The sequence below is a fragment of the Argentina silus genome (assembly GCF_951799395.1).
Source record: "Argentina silus genome assembly, chromosome: 15".
Lineage (NCBI taxonomy): Eukaryota > Metazoa > Chordata > Actinopteri > Argentiniformes > Argentinidae > Argentina > Argentina silus.
Window position 1 is genome coordinate 15,564,146 of NC_139669.1, and position 24,061 is coordinate 15,588,206.

A 24,061-nucleotide genomic window follows, 5' to 3' on the forward strand; every position below is an offset into this window, starting at 1 on the left:
CTTGAACTTGCATCGGTGGGAACTCCACCAAACTGGACAAGAACAGCTTGCACAAGAACGGCTGTCACATGTGAACTTAGTTACCATTAGCTGTCACCATGATTATTGTAGACTAGTAACATATTTTCCCTGCTCAATGCTACAAAGGTTCGTGGAAAAAGTCGAAGTCAACGTACACGTAAACATAAACATAGCCTGATTTAGTTAGACAACACAGCAGCTCGGAGGAGTCGTGCTGCTGTAAACTAGAAAGAAAGTGATTTCTTTCATGTGATTCATGAGCATTCATGTTTGTGTCCCATCAAGGTCATGTTTCTCTGGTGGGTAGGCCTTTTACTGGGTGCTTCTTCATATTTTTGGGAAGGTGAGTTCGGATACCAGCTATAATTTGGTGAATGGCACCTACATCTAGGCAGCCCGATCTAGGCACGTTTATCTTTTTGAAAATTAAAATGAATGTATGACAGAATACTGAAGTTTACATTTGATTTTCTACCTAATTGCCATTTGGTTTGTTCCCAGAGTAACCTCGGCTCCTAGACTTTCTTCTATGGCTACAAGACCAGTTCCAGAGCAGGGGAGGCTGGTGGAGGTATCTCATTCCTCAGTCCATTCCATGCATTTACAAGGAGCTCGTCCTCCAATGTCTCCCTCCACAAGCCTCCCCTGTTACAGAGTTATGCAGGTCGGCACACACATATACATTATAGTTAGCTGAGCTCAATCTATTCTAAAAACCTAAGATAGATCCTCAACATGATGGCCACGGAATCATTCCACATACCCTTGCCCCCCCCCTCCCCGGAAACTAGTGGGCGGTGTTCCGTTAGGTTTCACGATTGCATTACAGTAAGTGTAAAGTGTTCCGAAAACTGAATGTAGCCTGGTGATCACTAAAGCAGTCTTTGAGATCAGCAGATGACGTGATATTGAGAAGAGATTTACATAACAGACCACTACATCGAATGTGAGTATTGATGGGAGTATGGAAGTCGCCTACGATAACGAACTGTTTTTTTCCGCATATGCGAGCTGATTATCAACATTTTAATCAGCAGCACTTCTGCAAAGCTTTCCTTTGTCTCTCCAATGACAGTAATATGAAGCCAATAGAGCAGGATTTGTTCAAACCATGGCCATGTCTGAATGCCCATACTGCCTACTGATTACTAAAAGTATACTGCATACGAAACATACTACCTAATATTTACACCAAAATGTATGGAGTAAGCGACACATTTTAACATATTACTGGTGCGTTCCAGAGTGGTATATTAGAAGACAAGCTTATATTTTGGGTTCTGATAGAGTAAACCAGTTAAACTAAGCTCATGAGACATAAATTATATTCTTCAATTAAAGGTGAATTATGTAGCACACTTTATAACGGTTGTAAGCGGTAGTCCTGAAAATCGCCTCCGAGGGGCGACACTTGGTTTTTATACAAACATGTTACTACCAGGGGTGTTCTAGGGGAGTGGACGCACCGATTTTTGCCTTTTTGTCTCTGGTAGCTGTCGGATATTGTCATATTGTATGTATGCAGCGGCTGCTGTAGATATCTTAATGTTGTGGGCTACATTTTATTATATAAAGTAGGAATACACTCACACTCATCATGTGTCCCATGTAGATCATGCTCCCTTGGATCCTGCTAAGTGTGTTCTGTGTCTGTCAAGGTGAGTAGATGACTGATGCCCTCCTTCTGCTCCAAGTACAAATACCCCCAACCGGGCCTTCGAATTGCTATAGTAGCTTTTCGGTGGTGTAGCTAGTTTACATCAGGTATTTGTAACACACGTAAGCCGGTTACGTGTGTTGGCAATTAAGAGGTCTGAGACTTGCGTGGAACAACTCGGAGTGGGAGTTTACTGTTTGCAACAAATTGACATCTGTCACACATTCGAAAGTTATAGAATAAATGGAAAGATGACAGTAATGTTGTAGACTTGGATTATCCTATCATTCCAGGAGGTACTCCTATCGTCACCCTCTTTTTTGTCTCATATTCCCATGTCTGTTTGTCACTATCAGCTTTTAGAACAAGAGAGATGTGTTATGGCTCCGACTTCAATTTTGACTTCAATGTACGTATACTTACTTCCTCCGATCGGCTATACTTCACTCCAGCGTATTTCGGCGGCCCCAGAAGATTAGTGAGAATAGTAAGTTTTGAAGATGCATTTTCCTTGTGCACATACCGTCACATTAAGTAAGACTCCTTTGCTGTGAAACCTTTTAACTTTGAAGTTATCTGAAAGTGTTTTGTGTGTGTGTGTGTGTGTGTGTGTGTGTGTGTGTGTGTGTGTGTGTGTGTGTGTGTGTGTGTTTTCTTGTGTCTAGATTATGGACCCTCGGTACCAAATGAACAGTAGTACCTTAAAATTACTTGATGTGACCGAAAAAGATGAGGGCACATATTCTGTCTCAATGCCATTTTCTAACAGTACTATGCCTGTCCTCGCCGTCAAAGTCAAAGGTAACTATGCTATCTTATGTTGCAATCCTTAATTAATTCTTCAGCCAGATGGCTGGCTGGCCCCTTGTTTTGGTATAAAGATGAGAGATGTAGCTGGTGAAACTACTCTCAAATTCATAGACAAAGCTCTGAATGAAAGGACTAACAGTCTATGGAAATGTTCATTTGAAACACATTTCAAAGCCATCCACTGTTTGTTTACAAAGCCATTATTTCCGAATGAAACAATGAAGTGAAATAATCATATTTTGGGTTGTAATAAAGAACGACAGTTTTCATTTTATTAATTATATTATTAATCATATTTATTAAGAATCATGGGTATTTGTCATGAATTGAAATGACCATTGCAAAACAAATCCCAGATTGTGCGTTTAATGTTGCCAAAATGTAGCTGTATTCATTGAAAGGTTGACCGAGGCCCTGCATGCCCCTGCATGACTTTTGTGTAAGTGAGCTAAATTAAGTCTGGTTTCAGATTAGCAAAGAAGATCTACTACTTGAAATTTACTCTCTCTCTCTCTCTCTCTCTCTCTCTCTCTCTGTTTTTCTTCTTTCAGATTGTGATAAAAACATCAAAAAAGTAGCACAAACATATGGCACAAGTTTTTCCTTTGTCTTGCCTGGAGATCAGTTTGAGTTGGCGTTTTCTCCTCCTGATTCTCCCTTTCAGCAAGTGGTCCTGTGGAACGGCACTGAGGCTGGGGTCAAGGGGAGGGGGGGGAAGAGGGATGGCTACTGGGAATTGAAGAAACTAACTCAGGCAGACCAAGGCTACTATACCGTCAGGAACAGCAAAGGGAAGTTCATATCAAGAACTCTTCTCACTGTCGAAAGTAAGGGGCGAGTTTTCAGATGGAAAATCGCCATATGCAACATAAACTGCTCATTGTTTTGACCCGTCACTTCTCATTTTTACTCATTTTGTCATGTTTCACCTGTTGTCAACTTTTCCTATTCATGCTCTATCTGTCTGTCTCTATCTGTCTCTTTTTCAGAGCATCAAGAGTTCTTTACTATGGACACACACGAGGACTTCAGCATCATTATCCCTCTGCACCCTGTCCTGTGCACCATGACCTTCACGCCTGAAGAGGAGATAAAGCCCAAAGAAGTGATGAAGAGGGGGCTTTTCAATGGGGAGTTTTTTTCGGAGAGGATTATGTGGGTAGACATTCCGGGTTTTTTAGACACATTTAGGCTCAAGATATCTGATCTTAAACACCATGATTCTGGCTTATTAGAGTTCAGAGACCAGAACAACAACCCGGCCATGGTGGTGATTCTGAATGTAAGGGGTGAGTGATCCTGAAAATGCATTTTAATTTCAGGCTCCAGTGTAACAAAATGGGAAAACTGTAGGGGTTCACATACCTTTTCTCTGCATTGTATGTGATATAGTGTTGACATTCTTTGACGTCTATCAATTTCTCTCCTTCTCTCTTCTTCTCCTTTCGTCCCTCAACAGCGGCACCTGTTCCTGCATGGGTTTATATTGTTTTGGTCATCATTATCATTGCTCTGGTGGGTTGTTGCTGTTGCATGAAGAAGTGTTGCTGTAAGAAGAACACCTCCAAACCTGACAACTCCGCTAACACACCTGGGCAGACTGTGGGTTACCATGATGTACGTAGAACCACAAACTTAACCTTGTGTTTTTCTGCAACAATGTGTGCATGGATTATGTAGTATATCTAGATAAGAATGCCAAGAGAGGAATCAGAGAGGAAATTGATATGGTCAGAGTGAGTTGAGCCCATGTTTGTTTTTCTTTTAAATATCCTATCTGGATTGTTTGTTAATATCTGTGTATGAATTGTAGAATTCCAGTCAACCTCCAGGCCCAAGTTACCCCAGCCAGCCCTCACGCCCAAGTTACCCCAGCCAGCCCTCACGCCCAAGTTACTTCAGTCAACCTGATGCTCTCAGTGTTAAGTGTCCACCGGTAGGTCATTTTATTTTGCTCTCAAGAAAGAATATCTCCTCTCTTCTCCTCTCCCACACACACTCATACTCTTTAACTTGTTTATGTGTGTTGTTTTATTCCCTCAGACTTACAGAGGCACTGTGGACAAATACAGTCTCATTCAGTCAAATCCATCCAACATGACCACTACCCATGTGACTTCCCCACAACCTGAGGTATACAAAATCCCCCACACAAACCTACTCAAATTAAAAGTGTCTTTGTGATGTCAAGTGTCATGTAAATGTATCATTACTTGTCTACCTCTGTCTAGGCGTCGGCGATAAGGGAAGAGGGCGCGGCTCCGTCCTTCCGCCTGGGTTCAGACTGCCTCTCCTCTGACTCTGGGACCCAGTTTGAGCTCCCGAAGGGACTCGACTACCTTTCTACCCTACCTCTCAGCTCTGACACGCCCAGCTGTGATGTCTATACCTCTGACAAACTTAACTTCCCCTAAAGTAGCCCACTAACTTTCCTTTCATCTGGTCACAAATTTATATCAGTTATTCTCAGGTGCCTTCACAACATGTCATGATGTTTTAGTTTGAATGTTTTATGTATGACAATCCATGATTGTTCCGAACTGGCCTACCGTCAGCCCTAAAGCTAACATGGCTAACATGGCAACGGAGTCCTCTAACTTCTCAGACCTGTAGCGTTGGGTTGGCCAACTCCAGCTTTGAGTTCTTTGTTAAGTTTTTAGTTCAAGTAGTGGTGGTGACCTACAGTTTATACAAAACGAAACTATGGAGGGAACATGTATCCCACATGGCTAGTCCATCAATGTCCAAATAGCACCTGCCGTTGGCCAAGGACCGCCTTGTTGGTGTCCAGGCCAGACTAGAGATACCATCTAGTAGAGAGAGCACATGGGCCACATACCATTCTCTTTTCTAACCTCTCAGACAGGAAGTACATCTGACAGGATGAGACTTCTGAGCAACACTGCACACCTCTGGGGCTTTGGGGTGTAGTCAGTTATGTAGTGTCTCTTCTAAATGCAATCTGCCATCTGGGGTGTACGTGTGCTGATATTGTCCACTTTGTTCTATTCTCTACACCCAATGGGATTTTGTCTTATTGGTTTCACCAATCCCTGACTCTGACTGTCACCTTGTGTGCCTCAATTCTATTGCCTCTACCCTGGTGCTGCATCACTGTGTTTGCTCTGCTGATTTGCTCTGCTGTTTTGCTCTGCTGTTTCTATCTACGGTGCTCTGAAACACCAAGTCTGATTGGTATGATGTGGGAAATCTCTATGCACAGTGTTAAAGTGTTGCCTATGTTTTAATTTACACATGTTGCCATAATGATGTTGTACTGTATTGCACCACTTTGAATTGTAAGTGAAGAAGAACTCAGCATGCCTTTTAGATTTTTTAAAGGTATACATTTATATATTCATTAATGATATGGCAACTATTATTCACTAATTAATGGTAGAACTATTCATTGAGTACTATTAACTGATGATAATTAATAAGCCCATTATTAGGATTTAATTTGAAACTCGAGTCCACAAAATTGCTTAAATAATTTGTTAATTTGTCACCCCTTCATTGATATGAACAAATAGTATTGGCAATAGTTTATAAGTTTCTTTATTAATACTGCAATAAACATATATTAGAACGCTGTATGCATTGTATACGTATTACTAAATGGTTTATTCATGTTAACAACAAAACGCCCTTAATGTAAAGTGTTAACACAAAGGTTATTCTATATAATAAACATCTCTTTCGTTGGGCTATGAGCGTGTTGATTTTCTAATCTTTCTCGAAAAACAATTCAGTGACTTGAAATCCTTGAACTTGCATCGGTGGGAACTCCACCAAACTGGACAAGAACAGCTTGCACAAGAACGGCTGTCACATGTGAACTTAGTTACCATTAGCTGTCACCATGATTATTGTAGACTAGTAACATATTTTCCCTGCTCAATGCTACAAAGGTTCGTGGAAAAAGTCGAAGTCAACGTACACGTAAACATAAACATAGCCTGATTTAGTTAGACAACACAGCAGCTCGGAGGAGTCGTGCTGCTGTAAACTAGAAAGAAAGTGATTTCTTTCATGTGATTCATGAGCATTCATGTTTGTGTCCCATCAAGGTCATGTTTCTCTGGTGGGTAGGCCTTTTACTGGGTGCTTCTTCATATTTTTGGGAAGGTGAGTTCGGATACCAGCTATAATTTGGTGAATGGCACCTACATCTAGGCAGCCCGATCTAGGCACGTTTATCTTTTTGAAAATTAAAATGAATGTATGACAGAATACTGAAGTTTACATTTGATTTTCTACCTAATTGCCATTTGGTTTGTTCCCAGAGTAACCTCGGCTCCTAGACTTTCTTCTATGGCTACAAGACCAGTTCCAGAGCAGGGGAGGCTGGTGGAGGTATCTCATTCCTCAGTCCATTCCATGCATTTACAAGGAGCTCGTCCTCCAATGTCTCCCTCCACAAGCCTCCCCTGTTACAGAGTTATGCAGGTCGGCACACACATATACATTATAGTTAGCTGAGCTCAATCTATTCTAAAAACCTAAGATAGATCCTCAACATGATGGCCACGGAATCATTCCACATACCCTTGCCCCCCCCCTCCCCGGAAACTAGTGGGCGGTGTTCCGTTAGGTTTCACGATTGCATTACAGTAAGTGTAAAGTGTTCCGAAAACTGAATGTAGCCTGGTGATCACTAAAGCAGTCTTTGAGATCAGCAGATGACGTGATATTGAGAAGAGATTTACATAACAGACCACTACATCGAATGTGAGTATTGATGGGAGTATGGAAGTCGCCTACGATAACGAACTGTTTTTTTCCGCATATGCGAGCTGATTATCAACATTTTAATCAGCAGCACTTCTGCAAAGCTTTCCTTTGTCTCTCCAATGACAGTAATATGAAGCCAATAGAGCAGGATTTGTTCAAACCATGGCCATGTCTGAATGCCCATACTGCCTACTGATTACTAAAAGTATACTGCATACGAAACATACTACCTAATATTTACACCAAAATGTATGGAGTAAGCGACACATTTTAACATATTACTGGTGCGTTCCAGAGTGGTATATTAGAAGACAAGCTTATATTTTGGGTTCTGATAGAGTAAACCAGTTAAACTAAGCTCATGAGACATAAATTATATTCTTCAATTAAAGGTGAATTATGTAGCACACTTTATAACGGTTGTAAGCGGTAGTCCTGAAAATCGCCTCCGAGGGGCGACACTTGGTTTTTATACAAACATGTTACTACCAGGGGTGTTCTAGGGGAGTGGACGCACCGATTTTTGCCTTTTTGTCTCTGGTAGCTGTCGGATATTGTCATATTGTATGTATGCAGCGGCTGCTGTAGATATCTTAATGTTGTGGGCTACATTTTATTATATAAAGTAGGAATACACTCACACTCATCATGTGTCCCATGTAGATCATGCTCCCTTGGATCCTGCTAAGTGTGTTCTGTGTCTGTCAAGGTGAGTAGATGACTGATGCCCTCCTTCTGCTCCAAGTACAAATACCCCCAACCGGGCCTTCGAATTGCTATAGTAGCTTTTCGGTGGTGTAGCTAGTTTACATCAGGTATTTGTAACACACGTAAGCCGGTTACGTGTGTTGGCAATTAAGAGGTCTGAGACTTGCGTGGAACAACTCGGAGTGGGAGTTTACTGTTTGCAACAAATTGACATCTGTCACACATTCGAAAGTTATAGAATAAATGGAAAGATGACAGTAATGTTGTAGACTTGGATTATCCTATCATTCCAGGAGGTACTCCTATCGTCACCCTCTTTTTTGTCTCATATTCCCATGTCTGTTTGTCACTATCAGCTTTTAGAACAAGAGAGATGTGTTATGGCTCCGACTTCAATTTTGACTTCAATGTACGTATACTTACTTCCTCCGATCGGCTATACTTCACTCCAGCGTATTTCGGCGGCCCCAGAAGATTAGTGAGAATAGTAAGTTTTGAAGATGCATTTTCCTTGTGCACATACCGTCACATTAAGTAAGACTCCTTTGCTGTGAAACCTTTTAACTTTGAAGTTATCTGAAAGTGTTTTGTGTGTGTGTGTGTGTGTGTGTGTGTGTGTGTGTGTGTGTGTGTGTGTGTGTGTGTGTGTGTGTGTGTGTGTGTGTGTGTGTGTGTGTTTTCTTGTGTCTAGATTATGGACTCTCGGTACCAAATGAACAGTAGTACCTTAAAATTACTTGATGTGACCGAAAAAGATGAGGGCACATATTCTGTCTCAATGCCATTTTCTAACAGTACTATGCCTGTCCTCGCCGTCAAAGTCAAAGGTAACTATGCTATCTTATGTTGCAATCCTTAATTAATTCTTCAGCCAGATGGCTGGCTGGCCCCTTGTTTTGGTATAAAGATGAGAGATGTAGCTGGTGAAACTACTCTCAAATTCATAGACAAAGCTCTGAATGAAAGGACTAACAGTCTATGGAAATGTTCATTTGAAACACATTTCAAAGCCATCCACTGTTTGTTTACAAAGCCATTATTTCCGAATGAAACAATGAAGTGAAATAATCATATTTTGGGTTGTAATAAAGAACGACAGTTTTCATTTTATTAATTATATTATTAATCATATTTATTAAGAATCATGGGTATTTGTCATGAATTGAAATGACCATTGCAAAACAAATCCCAGATTGTGCGTTTAATGTTGCCAAAATGTAGCTGTATTCATTGAAAGGTTGACCGAGGCCCTGCATGCCCCTGCATGACTTTTGTGTAAGTGAGCTAAATTAAGTCTGGTTTCAGATTAGCAAAGAAGATCTACTACTTGAAATTTACTCTCTCTCTCTCTCTCTCTCTCTCTCTCTCTCTGTTTTTCTTCTTTCAGATTGTGATAAAAACATCAAAAAAGTAGCACAAACATATGGCACAAGTTTTTCCTTTGTCTTGCCTGGAGATCAGTTTGAGTTGGCGTTTTCTCCTCCTGATTCTCCCTTTCAGCAAGTGGTCCTGTGGAACGGCACTGAGGCTGGGGTCAAGGGGAGGGGGGGGAAGAGGGATGGCTACTGGGAATTGAAGAAACTAACTCAGGCAGACCAAGGCTACTATACCGTCAGGAACAGCAAAGGGAAGTTCATATCAAGAACTCTTCTCACTGTCGAAAGTAAGGGGCGAGTTTTCAGATGGAAAATCGCCATATGCAACATAAACTGCTCATTGTTTTGACCCGTCACTTCTCATTTTTACTCATTTTGTCATGTTTCACCTGTTGTCAACTTTTCCTATTCATGCTCTATCTGTCTGTCTCTATCTGTCTCTTTTTCAGAGCATCAAGAGTTCTTTACTATGGACACACACGAGGACTTCAGCATCATTATCCCTCTGCACCCTGTCCTGTGCACCATGACCTTCACGCCTGACGAGGAGATAAAGCCCAAAGAAGTGATGAAGAGGGGGCTTTTCAATGGGGAGTTTTTTTCGGAGAGGATTATGTGGGTAGACATTCCGGGTTTTTTAGACACATTTAGGCTCAAGATATCTGATCTTAAACACCATGATTCTGGCTTATTAGAGTTCAGAGACCAGAACAACAACCCGGCCATGGTGGTGATTCTGAATGTAAGGGGTGAGTGATCCTGAAAATGCATTTTAATTTCAGGCTCCAGTGTAACAAAATGGGAAAACTGTAGGGGTTCACATACCTTTTCTCTGCATTGTATGTGATATAGTGTTGACATTCTTTGACGTCTATCAATTTCTCTCCTTCTCTCTTCTTCTCCTTTCGTCCCTCAACAGCGGCACCTGTTCCTGCATGGGTTTATATTGTTTTGGTCATCATTATCATTGCTCTGGTGGGTTGTTGCTGTTGCATGAAGAAGTGTTGCTGTAAGAAGAACACCTCCAAACCTGACAACTCCGCTAACACACCTGGGCAGACTGTGGGTTACCATGATGTACGTAGAACCACAAACTTAACCTTGTGTTTTTCTGCAACAATGTGTGCATGGATTATGTAGTATATCTAGATAAGAATGCCAAGAGAGGAATCAGAGAGGAAATTGATATGGTCAGAGTGAGTTGAGCCCATGTTTGTTTTTCTTTTAAATATCCTATCTGGATTGTTTGTTAATATCTGTGTATGAATTGTAGAATTCCAGTCAACCTCCAGGCCCAAGTTACCCCAGCCAGCCCTCACGCCCAAGTTACCCCAGCCAGCCCTCACGCCCAAGTTACTTCAGTCAACCTGATGCTCTCAGTGTTAAGTGTCCACCGGTAGGTCATTTTATTTTGCTCTCAAGAAAGAATATCTCCTCTCTTCTCCTCTCCCACACACACTCATACTCTTTAACTTGTTTATGTGTGTTGTTTTATTCCCTCAGACTTACAGAGGCACTGTGGACAAATACAGTCTCATTCAGTCAAATCCATCCAACATGACCACTACCCATGTGACTTCCCCACAACCTGAGGTATACAAAATCCCCCACACAAACCTACTCAAATTAAAAGTGTCTTTGTGATGTCAAGTGTCATGTAAATGTATCATTACTTGTCTACCTCTGTCTAGGCGTCGGCGATAAGGGAAGAGGGCGCGGCTCCGTCCTTCCGCCTGGATTCAGACTGCCTCTCCTCTGACTCTGGGACCCAGTTTGAGCTCCCGAAGGGACTCGACTACCTTTCTACCCTACCTCTCAGCTCTGACACGCCCAGCTGTGATGTCTATACCTCTGACAAACTTAACTTCCCCTAAAGTAGCCCACTAACTTTCCTTTCATCTGGTCACAAATTTATATCAGTTATTCTCAGGTGCCTTCACAACATGTCATGATGTTTTAGTTTGAATGTTTTATGTATGACAATCCATGATTGTTCCGAACTGGCCTACCGTCAGCCCTAAAGCTAACATGGCTAACATGGCAACGGAGTCCTCTAACTTCTCAGACCTGTAGCGTTGGGTTGGCCAACTCCAGCTTTGAGTTCTTTGTTAAGTTTTTAGTTCAAGTAGTGGTGGTGACCTACAGTTTATACAAAACGAAACTATGGAGGGAACATGTATCCCACATGGCTAGTCCATCAATGTCCAAATAGCACCTGCCGTTGGCCAAGGACCGCCTTGTTGGTGTCCAGGCCAGACTAGAGATACCATCTAGTAGAGAGAGCACATGGGCCACATACCATTCTCTTTTCTAACCTCTCAGACAGGAAGTACATCTGACAGGATGAGACTTCTGAGCAACACTGCACACCTCTGGGGCTTTGGGGTGTAGTCAGTTATGTAGTGTCTCTTCTAAATGCAATCTGCCATCTGGGGTGTACGTGTGCTGATATTGTCCACTTTGTTCTATTCTCTACACCCAATGGGATTTTGTCTTATTGGTTTCACCAATCCCTGACTCTGACTGTCACCTTGTGTGCCTCAATTCTATTGCCTCTACCCTGGTGCTGCATCACTGTGTTTGCTCTGCTGATTTGCTCTGCTGTTTTGCTCTGCTGTTTCTATCTACGGTGCTCTGAAACACCAAGTCTGATTGGTATGATGTGGGAAATCTCTATGCACAGTGTTAAAGTGTTGCCTATGTTTTAATTTACACATGTTGCCATAATGATGTTGTACTGTATTGCACCACTTTGAATTGTAAGTGAAGAAGAACTCAGCATGCCTTTTAGATTTTTTAAAGGTATACATTTATATATTCATTAATGATATGGCAACTATTATTCACTAATTAATGGTAGAACTATTCATTGAGTACTATTAACTGATGATAATTAATAAGCCCATTATTAGGATTTAATTTGAAACTCGAGTCCACAAAATTGCTTAAATAATTTGTTAATTTGTCACCCCTTCATTGATATGAACAAATAGTATTGGCAATAGTTTATAAGTTTCTTTATTAATACTGCAATAAACATATATTAGAACGCTGTATGCATTGTATACGTATTACTAAATGGTTTATTCATGTTAACAACAAAACGCCCTTAATGTAAAGTGTTAACACAAAGGTTATTCTATATAATAAACATCTCTTTCGTTGGGCTATGAGCGTGTTGATTTTCTAATCTTTCTCGAAAAACAATTCAGTGACTTGAAATCCTTGAACTTGCATCGGTGGGAACTCCACCAAACTGGACAAGAACAGCTTGCACAAGAACGGCTGTCACATGTGAACTTAGTTACCATTAGCTGTCACCATGATTATTGTAGACTAGTAACATATTTTCCCTGCTCAATGCTACAAAGGTTCGTGGAAAAAGTCGAAGTCAACGTACACGTAAACATAAACATAGCCTGATTTAGTTAGACAACACAGCAGCTCGGAGGAGTCGTGCTGCTGTAAACTAGAAAGAAAGTGATTTCTTTCATGTGATTCATGAGCATTCATGTTTGTGTCCCATCAAGGTCATGTTTCTCTGGTGGGTAGGCCTTTTACTGGGTGCTTCTTCATATTTTTGGGAAGGTGAGTTCGGATACCAGCTATAATTTGGTGAATGGCACCTACATCTAGGCAGCCCGATCTAGGCACGTTTATCTTTTTGAAAATTAAAATGAATGTATGACAGAATACTGAAGTTTACATTTGATTTTCTACCTAATTGCCATTTGGTTTGTTCCCAGAGTAACCTCGGCTCCTAGACTTTCTTCTATGGCTACAAGACCAGTTCCAGAGCAGGGGAGGCTGGTGGAGGTATCTCATTCCTCAGTCCATTCCATGCATTTACAAGGAGCTCGTCCTCCAATGTCTCCCTCCACAAGCCTCCCCTGTTACAGAGTTATGCAGGTCGGCACACACATATACATTATAGTTAGCTGAGCTCAATCTATTCTAAAAACCTAAGATAGATCCTCAACATGATGGCCACGGAATCATTCCACATACCCTTGCCCCCCCCCTCCCCGGAAACTAGTGGGCGGTGTTCCGTTAGGTTTCACGATTGCATTACAGTAAGTGTAAAGTGTTCCGAAAACTGAATGTAGCCTGGTGATCACTAAAGCAGTCTTTGAGATCAGCAGATGACGTGATATTGAGAAGAGATTTACATAACAGACCACTACATCGAATGTGAGTATTGATGGGAGTATGGAAGTCGCCTACGATAACGAACTGTTTTTTTCCGCATATGCGAGCTGATTATCAACATTTTAATCAGCAGCACTTCTGCAAAGCTTTCCTTTGTCTCTCCAATGACAGTAATATGAAGCCAATAGAGCAGGATTTGTTCAAACCATGGCCATGTCTGAATGCCCATACTGCCTACTGATTACTAAAAGTATACTGCATACGAAACATACTACCTAATATTTACACCAAAATGTATGGAGTAAGCGACACATTTTAACATACTACTGGTGCGTTCCAGAGTGGTATATTAGAAGACAAGCTTATATTTTGGGTTCTGATAGAGTAAACCAGTTAAACTAAGCTCATGAGACATAAGTTATATTCTTCAATTAAAGGTGAATTATGTAGCACACTTTATAACGGTAAGCGGTAGTCCTGAAAATCGCCTCCGAGGGGCGACACTTGGTTTTTATACAAACATGTTACTACCAGGGGTGTTCTAGGGGAGTGGACGCACCGATTTTTGCCTTTTTGTCTCTGGTAGCTGTCGGATATTGTCATATTGTATGTATGCAGCGGCTGCTGTAGATATCTTAATGTTGTGGGCTACATTTTATTATATAAAGTAGGAATACACTCACACTCATCATGTGTCCCATGTAGATCATGCTCCCTTGGATCCTGCTAAGTGTGTTCTGTGTCTGTCAAGGTGAGTAGATGACTGATGCCCTCCTTCTGCTCCAAGTACAAATACCCCCAACCGGGCCTTCGAATTGCTATAGTAGCTTTTCGGTGGTGTAGCTAGTTTACATCAGGTATTTGTAACACACGTAAGCCGGTTACGTGTGTTGGCAATTAAGAGGTCTGAGACTTGCGTGGAACAACTCGGAGTGGGAGTTTACTGTTTGCAACAAATTGACATCTGTCACACATTCGAAAGTTATAGAATAAATGGAAAGATGACAGTAATGTTGTAGACTTGGATTATCCTATCATTCCAGGAGGTACTCCTATCGTCACCCTCTTTTTTGTCTCATATTCCCATGTCTGTTTGTCACTATCAGCTTTTAGAACAAGAGAGATGTGTTATGGCTCCGACTTCAATTTTGACTTCAATGTACGTATACTTACTTCCTCCGATCGGCTATACTTCACTCCAGCGTATTTCGGCGGCCCCAGAAGATTAGTGAGAATAGTAAGTTTTGAAGATGCATTTTCCTTGTGCACATACCGTCACATTAAGTAAGACTCCTTTGCTGTGAAACCTTTTAACTTTGAAGTTATCTGAAAGTGTTTTGTGTGTGTGTGTGTGTGTGTGTGTGTGTGTGTGTGTGTGTGTGTGTGTGTGTGTGTGTGTGTGTGTGTGTGTGTGTGTGTGTGTGTGTGTGTGTGTTTTCTTGTGTCTAGATTATGGACTCTCGGTACCAAATGAACAGTAGTACCTTAAAATTACTTGATGTGACCGAAAAAGATGAGGGCACATATTCTGTCTCAATGCCATTTTCTAACAGTACTATGCCTGTCCTCGCCGTCAAAGTCAAAGGTAACTATGCTATCTTATGTTGCAATCCTTAATTAATTCTTCAGCCAGATGGCTGGCTGGCCCCTTGTTTTGGTATAAAGATGAGAGATGTAGCTGGTGAAACTACTCTCAAATTCATAGACAAAGCTCTGAATGAAAGGACTAACAGTCTATGGAAATGTTCATTTGAAACACATTTCAAAGCCATCCACTGTTTGTTTACAAAGCCATTATTTCCGAATGAAACAATGAAGTGAAATAATCATATTTTGGGTTGTAATAAAGAACGACAGTTTTCATTTTATTAATTATATTATTAATCATATTTATTAAGAATCATGGGTATTTGTCATGAATTGAAATGACCATTGCAAAACAAATCCCAGATTGTGCGTTTAATGTTGCCAAAATGTAGCTGTATTCATTGAAAGGTTGACCGAGGCCCTGCATGCCCCTGCATGACTTTTGTGTAAGTGAGCTAAATTAAGTCTGGTTTCAGATTAGCAAAGAAGATCTACTACTTGAAATTTACTCTCTCTCTCTCTCTCTCTCTCTCTCTCTCTCTGTTTTTCTTCTTTCAGATTGTGATAAAAACATCAAAAAAGTAGCACAAACATATGGCACAAGTTTTTCCTTTGTCTTGCCTGGAGATCAGTTTGAGTTGGCGTTTTCTCCTCCTGATTCTCCCTTTCAGCAAGTGGTCCTGTGGAACGGCACTGAGGCTGGGGTCAAGGGGAGGGGGGGGAAGAGGGATGGCTACTGGGAATTGAAGAAACTAACTCAGGCAGACCAAGGCTACTATACCGTCAGGAACAGCAAAGGGAAGTTCATATCAAGAACTCTTCTCACTGTCGAAAGTAAGGGGCGAGTTTTCAGATGGAAAATCGCCATATGCAACATAAACTGCTCATTGTTTTGACCCGTCACTTCTCATTTTTACTCATTTTGTCATGTTTCACCTGTTGTCAACTTTTCCTATTCATGCTCTATCTGTCTGTCTCTATCTGTCTCTTTTTCAGAGCATCAAGAGTTCTTTACTATGGACACACACGAGGACTTCAGCATCATTATCCCTCTGCACCCTGTCCTGTGCACCATGACCTTCACGCCTGACGAGGAGATAAAGCCCAAAGAAGTGATGAAGAGGGGGCTTTTCAATGGGGAGTTTTTTTCGGAGAGGATTATGTGGGTAGACATTCCGGGTTTTTTAGACACATTTAGGCTCAAGATATCTGATCTTAAACACCATGATTCTGGCTTATTAGAGTTCAGAGACCAGAACAACAACCCGGCCATGGTGGTGATTCTGAATGTAAGGGGTGAGTGATCCTGAAAAGGCAAAAAAATAATCCCTACTTGCATCCATTATTTCTCAGAAATCAGCCTTCTGCCAAAGAAAATGGTGAGAAAATAACACTACTTGAAATGTAGCTTCTTCTCTCTCTCCCTCCCAGAAGCACCTGCTCCTGTATCATTTTTTACTTGGGTGTCTATGATCATTACTCTGGTGAGTTGTTGCTGCTGTGTGAAAAAGTGTTGCTGTAAGAAGAACACCTCCAAACCTGACAACTCCGCTGACGCACCTGGGCAGACTGTGGGTTACGATGATGTACGTAGAACCACAAACTAACACCTATCAATGTCAATACACTGGTATTTATCTCTCTCAAGGTCTGCATGCATTGTTTGTCCTCCTGGATAAGACTGTTATGAGGCTGTAAGGTTAGAGCAAGGGTTTCATGTCAGCTGTGGTTTTGGGAGTTGGGTTCGTTTTGGTCATTTTTATATCATGTCTGGATTATTTATTCATTTGCAGAATACCTGTCAACCTGCTGAAAGTAACCCCATACAGCCTTCAGGTCCAAGTTACTCCAGTCAACCGGCTGCTCCAAACTACCCCAGCCAACCTCCCAGTTACTTCCACCAACCTGCTGCCTCCAGTTATCAGGCTCCACCAGTAAGAAGTTTATCCTCCATTTCAAAGAGCATATCTTCTTATTTACTCTGCTCTTGACACTGATTGTGTGTTATTCTTTCCCCTCTCAGGCATACAGTCTTGTGGATTCCAATGTATCCAATGAGACCACTGCCAATGTGACTTTCCCTCAACCTGAGGTACAAGCCCTTTGTTCCATTGTGCCAAACAAGTTAAATCAAGCACAACTCAAGTTTTTTAAATATTTGAAACCATTTCAGAGATGTATTTTGCCCAAGTCTACCACACACACACTCTTTCTCATGTAAAAGTATCTTTGTGATCTGTATTGTTATTGTGTTATTAGACACGGACCCTGATCTCTCCTCTCTGTCCAGGTGTCGGCTCTAGGCGAAGAGGGTTCTGCTCCATCCTTCCCTTTGGGCCTCTCCTCTGACTCTGGGATCCAGTTTGAGCTGCCAAAGGGATTCAGCTACCCCTCTGCTCCACCCCTCAGCTCTGACCCACCCTCCAATTCTGTCTATACCTCTGACAAACTCAACTTCCTTTAGGGAATCCTCACCCCACCCCACCCCACCCCACGCCCTCTGCAGGGAAGCATGGGTCTATCATGGTTTTTGGCCTCATGATTTTTTGCATTTTGGTAAGAGCACCAGAACTTGGACTTTCAGGGTTTGTCATAGATTTTATTTTATAATTTATATACTGTTTTATAATTCTTGTTTATAACAACTATTTAGACAAACTCATGTTTGTCTAAAATGTATACTTTTTATTTATTTATTTTTTAATATCAAACCCAGGCTACAGCAATCAAATACCCATTTATCAGAACAAATGTTTAGTTTTCTGCTGGCCGCTTGGCACCGCCATCTCTCCGAGGATGTAGTGGTTCCTCTGCTCAGTCGCGGCTCTTGTCTGCCGTGGCGCCCCAGTGGGGTCAGGAGTCACTGCCTATCTTCTGCTTTAGACTAAAGACCCATCTCTTTAGGCTGCACCAGGGCTTCTCCTCCTTCTCAGACCTCTCCATCCCCCTAACACCCTAATGTGCATTGCCTGAACCTGAATTACCTTAAAAAAAAAAAGAAAAGTACTTACTATAAATATATAAATGTATGGGATACTGACATTCTACTTAACGCCTCATTCATAACACTTGTCTTTAACTTCAGTAATAACATGTAGTTCTGTCAACGGAGGTCAGTTTGTGCTATCTTTGTTGTGTCTGTTTTTGTAGCCATCACTGTTGCATGATGTATCTATGACCATAGTCTTGTAGCAATATAGTAATGAATTAAGACAGTGCCAGGGAACATTTTATGGAAACAATAACTACTACCTCTCAAATTGCCTTTAATACTGTCTTAATTTAACTTTTTATTGGAGTGTCTCCTCTTTTCAGAGTCTCTGCTCTCAGTGGCAGGTTAAGGGACCAGATTGTCCTACCACTTACCTCATTCAGAATGTCACTTTTTTTTGCATTTATGGCATTTAGCAGATGCCTTTATCCAAAGCGACTTACAACAAATACATTTGTTTAAGTAAGTGAATCATCTCTCCATCAGTCATCATAAGATAAAGTAATCAATGCTCTGACCAGGGGCCATTGGCAGTCACAATGCTAGAAGATGATTTTTTTTATTTTTTTATTATTATTGTTACTGTTTATTGCAATGTAATTCACCTCTGTCGTGTGCATGTTGCATTGTCTATTAATAAATTACTATAATACTATTTGTATCTCGCTGAATCATTGATCCAGTTCTACTTCATGTATTATTACATACCATCACATGGAGGGCACAGCCAGATGTACATGGCATTAGGGTAAAGGGTCAAAGGGGTCGTACTCTGACAGTTGTGTTGCCTACTACACATTTGTACCTTCTTACCTATATTTTGTGACTTCCCTTCCTTTGGTCTTTGTGCTGTGCTTGTGTCTATGCAGATAAGTTTGTCTTCTTCAATGTTACCATAGCTTGCTAGCATGTATAATGACAAAGCAGCTGCTTCATGCCCTAGAATGTGTAAACAGGGATTCTACTGTGACTGCCAACGTGGGTTAGTAACAGCACAGGGGTTTACTGCCTGTACGACAACTTCCAAAGTAAGAATTATGGTTTAATTTGTGCAATTGTCCTTTTGAAGTAAAATTGTGTAAATTTGTAAAATTGTGTGAGCTTAAGACAAAATGTATAGTAGTGACATGTAGACAACAACATGAAGGATAAGTTGAAAAGAGACAATTTTTAATCATAAAAATCCCAGAGGTTGCTTTATTTCCCTTGAGCAACTGACAGACACATACCGAGACCACCAATAACACACCACCATCCACCTTATTCATCCATCGACCCCTCCCTCCACCTGTGTCCTTCACTCCTCCCCCTTCCTCCTCTCCACCGCCTTCAGCCTCCCCTCCAAGGTGCTCAGGCGATCTTCCAAACGGACCGTCTTTTCCGAGCCGGATCCGGCGAGACCCAACAGTGCGCATCCCAGCACCAGGCCGGCTAGTCGGACCGCTGTGATGTCTGATCCAACGCTGGCATCGCTGACCACCAGCACGAAGAGCCACAGCGCTGTGCCGGCTTTCAGCATCCAGAACACCCGCCTCACGATGGCCACCGACAGACGCAAGACGACAGACAGCACCCAGTAGCCAATAATAGCCAGTAAGGCCCACTGGCCTACAGCGGCCACACCCTCTGGAGTGAAGTGAGGGAAAGGCAATTTGACTGTGGGGAGAGAGAAAAAAGGGTTGGGGGTAAGAAGGCAGAAGTCATTTAATTTATGTTGAGGTCACAAAGAGAGAGTAGGAACACTATCTTTCCCATTCATTGCATTTGTGACAGCATGAGGAGCGCCACAGTCAACTAGGGTGGGACTTCCTATGAGTTGGGAAGACATCAGCCAACTGGATCAACGCTTGTTCTTCTTCTTCATTAGGTTTATCGCTAGAGTGTAAATAGCTTTCAGGTGTCTGACTGATCTACTGGTGCCAATAAATGACTGACAGGAGTTGAGTTGATGCCACACTCAAGCACAGGTGGCGGCAATGAATCACCAACATTTGATTGACGGCCACTCAAATCACAGAAGATAAAGGAAGTTGGCTACATGGCTCTCTCCACATTGTGAAGTCACATTTGAGAAGTGTAAGGCCTAAGGCCTATGCTGTTACACAAACACAACAACTCCTACACCTACGCTTTTCACACAGAGGGAGTGGCAGCACTTTTCAAACAAGTATAATTCCCCCTGAGGGTGAAACCGCATACTGTCACGAGAAGTGAACATTACCCAACTGCAGTGCCCTGACAGGCTGAAAGTGAGCATTTCTGGCATTCCTTGCATCCTCTCCTCCATCCTCCACTCACTTCCTTCTCAAAAAGTATTGGAGGAGAATATTTTATCTCGATCTTCTCCTCCAATGCGCTTTTAAAGTAGGAAGCGAGTGGAGAGGCTGAGAGGATGCGAGGAATCGAGTTTTGGCTTTCTCAGGTATGTTTTAGCAAACTCCAGTCTGGCTTTTGTATGTCTCTGTGTCAGCAGTGGTGTCCTCCAGGGTCTCCTACCATAGCGTCCCATTTCATTCAGATGGCGACAGATAGTGTGAGCTGACACTTGTACCCTGTGTCTGCAGGTCAGCTTGAATTTGATCAAAGTTTTTTGTCCACCATTCGAACAATCCTTCGTGGCAATCTTTCATCCATTTTTCTCTTCCGTCCACGTCTAGGGAGGTTAGCTACAGTGCTGTGAACTTCTTGACGTTCCACACAGTGGACACAGGAACATTAAGATCTCTGGAGATGGATTTGTAGCCTTGAGATTGTCCATGCTTTTCCACAATTTTGGTTCTCAAATCCTTGGACAATTATTTGCTTTCTTTTCTCCATGCTCAGTGTGGTACACACAACACAAAGGTTAAGTCAACTTTTTTCTCCATTTAAACTGGTTGCAAGTGTGATTTCTATATTGCCAGCACCTGTTACTTGCCACAGGTGAGTTTAAATACAAATTAAAGGAGCATCACATGCTTGAAATCCAATTATTTCTTACAATTTTGAAAAGGTGCCAATCATTTTGTCCAGTCCATTTTTGGAGTTCTATGTTGAATGATATCAAATTTGGCTTTTTTTCCTCTGCTTTTTTTGTGTTGTTCTAATGAAAACAAAATAAATAAACATGTGACTACCAAAACATTTGTAATTGCAACAATTTTCTGGGAGAAGTGGTGCATTTTCTGAAAAAAGTGCAGGGGTGCCAATATTTTTGGCCATGACTGTATTTCTCTCTCTGATGTCCAAACCAGGTGTGAGAAGCCTAGTGCATGTAGTAAATATGCATCTAGATCCCCAAGTGTCACCTACCATCAACTCCCGTCACCCTGAGGATCTCTGTGACGTAAACAGCAATGACATTCAACCCGCTGGCAGCTCCCTCAGCCATAAACCGGATCAACATCTCAAAAAACTGAGAGAGAGAGAGAGGGGGGGGGGGGGGTGGGTGGGGACATAAGGACAAAGATTGAGAATGTTGACATGCTTAGCCTGCATACTTCTACAACAAATGGAGGCAGCATTCAGTGGTTGCTTTCCTGTTATATCCTCCACAATATACAGTACATCTCTTACCATGAGCCTAGGGATAGACACAACACTGCTGACAAGTCACAGCTGCTGCTATAAGCTCAACCATCAATGAGTATAAATAGGGGAAGCCTCCAGATATGGGGTCTCCGGGTAGGTTGATATGTTGTCACTGATTCATCATTGATCATGCCTCAGACAATCTTTTCTACAAGTTACTTTTGATCAAAGTCTGGCCTTTTGTTCAGCAATAACCTTCCACCGTTACAGGTTCTATTCGCTCGTCTTGAGTGGAATGTTTTCCTACGGTGAGGAATTTTGTTTATGCTGATAACACACTTGTGTGTAAAAGAGCAAATCTGTGGTTTTATTACAGAGGAGAGTGACAGCTGGGCTAACTTCCCCTCTTCCCCCACACTGAAGAAGAAGTCCTTGTAACCCTCTACGTTCTCCCCCCCCACCCCCCCTTGCTTAGCTGAGGTCAAGGGCAGTCAGCTAATAGGACATGGAGTCTTCTGCACCTGTTGCTACCCCACACACAAGTAAGCACTGTTCAGTGTGTCAGAGTACATCTCAGCTAACTGTAAATCGGTGTCAGCGTGTAATGTGTGCATGTATAATGTCTAAAAAACCTCCCCAGAGATGTAAAATATAGTGTATGACTACAAATACAGAGATTGCTGTTTAAAAAAACTAAAAAACATGAAACCACATCTAAACTGAAGCCTGTCCAATTCTATAGTGATGTAGTAATTCCTATCTGTAACACACTGTATACAGTGACATGTGCAAACAGAGCTATAAGGAGCTTTGTTTGGGGGCCATGTCAGAGTTCGTTAGACCTAGAACCAGGAGGTTTCTTACCATGGCCATCGTATAGACGTTCTCCTGACCAAACACTGACTCTAGATACAACACCGCACTCTGAGGACGGGGAGCCGGACGGAGTAGTGGTAGCAGGGGCGGGGATGCATGGATATAGGCAGACATGAAATGAGGGCAGAGAAGATGGGGGGGGGGGGGGGGGGGATCAGGAAAGAGATTATCGAGTAGAGAAGAGAGGGTAAATTAGGTATGGGGGTCGGGTTGAAATTAGGGGGTGGGGGAGAGGATGATTAGAAGAACAGTTTAGTTGTCAGATAAACCAAAGTCAACCACTGATCTGAAGGACTGAGATAGCACCAAAGATTACCCCTAGAAAAAAAATAGGTAGAATAATAGATAAATTAGACCAGTAGTGAACACATTAAAGGTAAGAAACACAATAGGATGCCGCAACCCACAAAGGAGGTATTAAGGTACATGCAATGGCTTCATTCCTCACCTCATGAGTCGATTCGATCACACTGGTTCCCACCACGGATTCCACGTATCGGTGAACATCCTCGCAGGTCCCGGTGATGAGGGACCGGAGACTCACTGGTGCTGCGGCCGACAGAGGGCTCTCCTCGGACGGCATGGCCTGCCCCATGCATCGGGATGCCAAGCCGAGCACCAAAACAAGCGTGGGTAATAGAAACCATGCAGAGGGAGATCCACGACTGAAACCATTCGCGTAAAAGGTCATAATGGAAATAGGCTACTCAAGGTTTATTTTGATAATATTATTGGAAAACGTTATGAAAAGCACCTATATTCTTCACAGATCGAACTGTGTGTTTACAGGTGCTATAAATAGGCGTAGTATAAATCAAATATTTAAAAATGGCTTCTGTTGACAGCAGCCAAACACATCGACACACTGCAGCCCACACAATGGGTCATAAAATGTGACACTCGAGCCTTGCAAACCTATCAGTAAAAAAACATTAGTTGATACCCGTTGTTCGAGTGGTCAATCGTCAAATGTAAAACATGCAACCGACTAATTCACATTTGGTCTACGTCAACTCAGCGATTTACGCGATTTAATAATAAACTCTGGCAACCTTACAAACAGCCAATTTCGCACCGTGCAAGGACATCACATTATAACACTAGTTGTCTATATTTGGCAGTACAGTGGTTAAGAATAGAACACGATGCGTTAAAATGTTTATTTTCTCGTCTTTAGATGTAGTTGAAAACCAATGAAATAGAACTCGCGACAATGTCTCCAAAGTTGTTGTTTTTTATAGCTCTGCGCGTAAAAGGAAACTTCTCTGATAGGCGCGATAACGTCCAGCGGACCATGCGCCGGTCTCCCCAGGTCCCTTGTTTTGGGGTTGTATTCCGAACGGAACTGACTTTATATTCCTTTGTCGCTGAGCTTGCGTCAAACGCGGCGCCGCTAAGGATTGTCTTGCGTAAACGTTTTTTTTTTTACTCGTCGTCGTCGTCGCTGCTGGGCGCTCCTTTCTCTCGAACGTTTCTAATGTATATTCCTAAAATTCGATCAGTGTGGGTTACTCAAGAAGGGGTGGGCGTGGAGGAAAGTATGCATGTGGCATAAGGAGATTTGCACTCTGGGAGATGTGGTCTCCAAACGCAAGTTAAAGGTCAAGGCAGAGGCTTCAAAATGAAGATGATAATGATGTG

At 42.1% G+C, this 24,061-nt stretch overlaps 4 protein-coding genes across 6 annotated transcripts; 3 read left to right on the forward strand and 1 right to left on the reverse strand.

The window, feature by feature from the left end:
* The first annotated feature begins 825 nt into the window (after window positions 1-825).
* On the forward strand, window positions 826-6,195 carry LOC310815965 (uncharacterized protein). Its single transcript, XM_083685934.1, has 10 exons — window positions 826-967; window positions 1,634-1,679; window positions 2,035-2,165; window positions 2,344-2,479; window positions 3,040-3,315; window positions 3,478-3,777; window positions 3,948-4,105; window positions 4,302-4,424; window positions 4,532-4,621; window positions 4,720-6,195. The coding sequence occupies exons 2-10, from the start codon at window positions 1,637-1,639 to the stop codon at window positions 4,900-4,902; spliced, it is 1,440 nt and encodes a 479-aa protein (XP_083542060.1). The 5' UTR covers window positions 826-967; window positions 1,634-1,636; the 3' UTR covers window positions 4,903-6,195.
* An 882-nt stretch (window positions 6,196-7,077) lies between these two features.
* On the forward strand, window positions 7,078-12,473 carry LOC310815943 (uncharacterized protein). Its single transcript, XM_083685904.1, has 10 exons — window positions 7,078-7,219; window positions 7,886-7,931; window positions 8,287-8,417; window positions 8,622-8,757; window positions 9,318-9,593; window positions 9,756-10,055; window positions 10,226-10,383; window positions 10,580-10,702; window positions 10,810-10,899; window positions 10,998-12,473. Exons 2-10 carry the CDS (start codon window positions 7,889-7,891, stop codon window positions 11,178-11,180), a joined length of 1,440 nt encoding a protein of 479 aa, XP_083542030.1. The 5' UTR covers window positions 7,078-7,219; window positions 7,886-7,888; the 3' UTR covers window positions 11,181-12,473.
* An 882-nt stretch (window positions 12,474-13,355) lies between these two features.
* On the forward strand, window positions 13,356-18,673 carry LOC310815946 (uncharacterized protein). Of its 2 annotated transcripts, none has more exons than XM_083685909.1 (10): window positions 13,356-13,497; window positions 14,161-14,206; window positions 14,562-14,692; window positions 14,905-15,040; window positions 15,601-15,876; window positions 16,039-16,338; window positions 16,474-16,628; window positions 16,836-16,976; window positions 17,066-17,134; window positions 17,333-18,673. In XM_083685909.1, the coding sequence occupies exons 2-10, from the start codon at window positions 14,164-14,166 to the stop codon at window positions 17,504-17,506; spliced, it is 1,425 nt and encodes a 474-aa protein (XP_083542035.1). In that variant the 5' UTR covers window positions 13,356-13,497; window positions 14,161-14,163; the 3' UTR covers window positions 17,507-18,673. The 2 variants fall into 2 exon arrangements, with proteins under 2 accessions (XP_083542035.1, XP_083542036.1); XM_083685910.1 differs by having other exon boundaries at window positions 16,477-16,628.
* Window positions 18,674-19,210: 537 nt separating this feature from the next.
* Window positions 19,211-23,916, reverse strand: LOC310816506 (uncharacterized protein). 2 transcript variants are annotated; one of them, XM_083686746.1, is made up of 4 exons: window positions 22,869-23,916; window positions 22,409-22,468; window positions 21,326-21,428; window positions 19,211-19,690 (listed from the first exon to the last, which is right to left on the reverse strand). In XM_083686746.1, the coding sequence occupies exons 1-4, from the start codon at window positions 23,109-23,111 to the stop codon at window positions 19,332-19,334; spliced, it is 765 nt and encodes a 254-aa protein (XP_083542872.1). In that variant the 5' UTR covers window positions 23,112-23,916; the 3' UTR covers window positions 19,211-19,331. The 2 variants fall into 2 exon arrangements, with proteins under 2 accessions (XP_083542872.1, XP_083542873.1); XM_083686747.1 differs by lacking the exon at window positions 22,409-22,468 and having other exon boundaries at window positions 19,215-19,690; window positions 22,869-23,913.
* Between the last annotated feature and the right edge of the window lie 145 nt (window positions 23,917-24,061).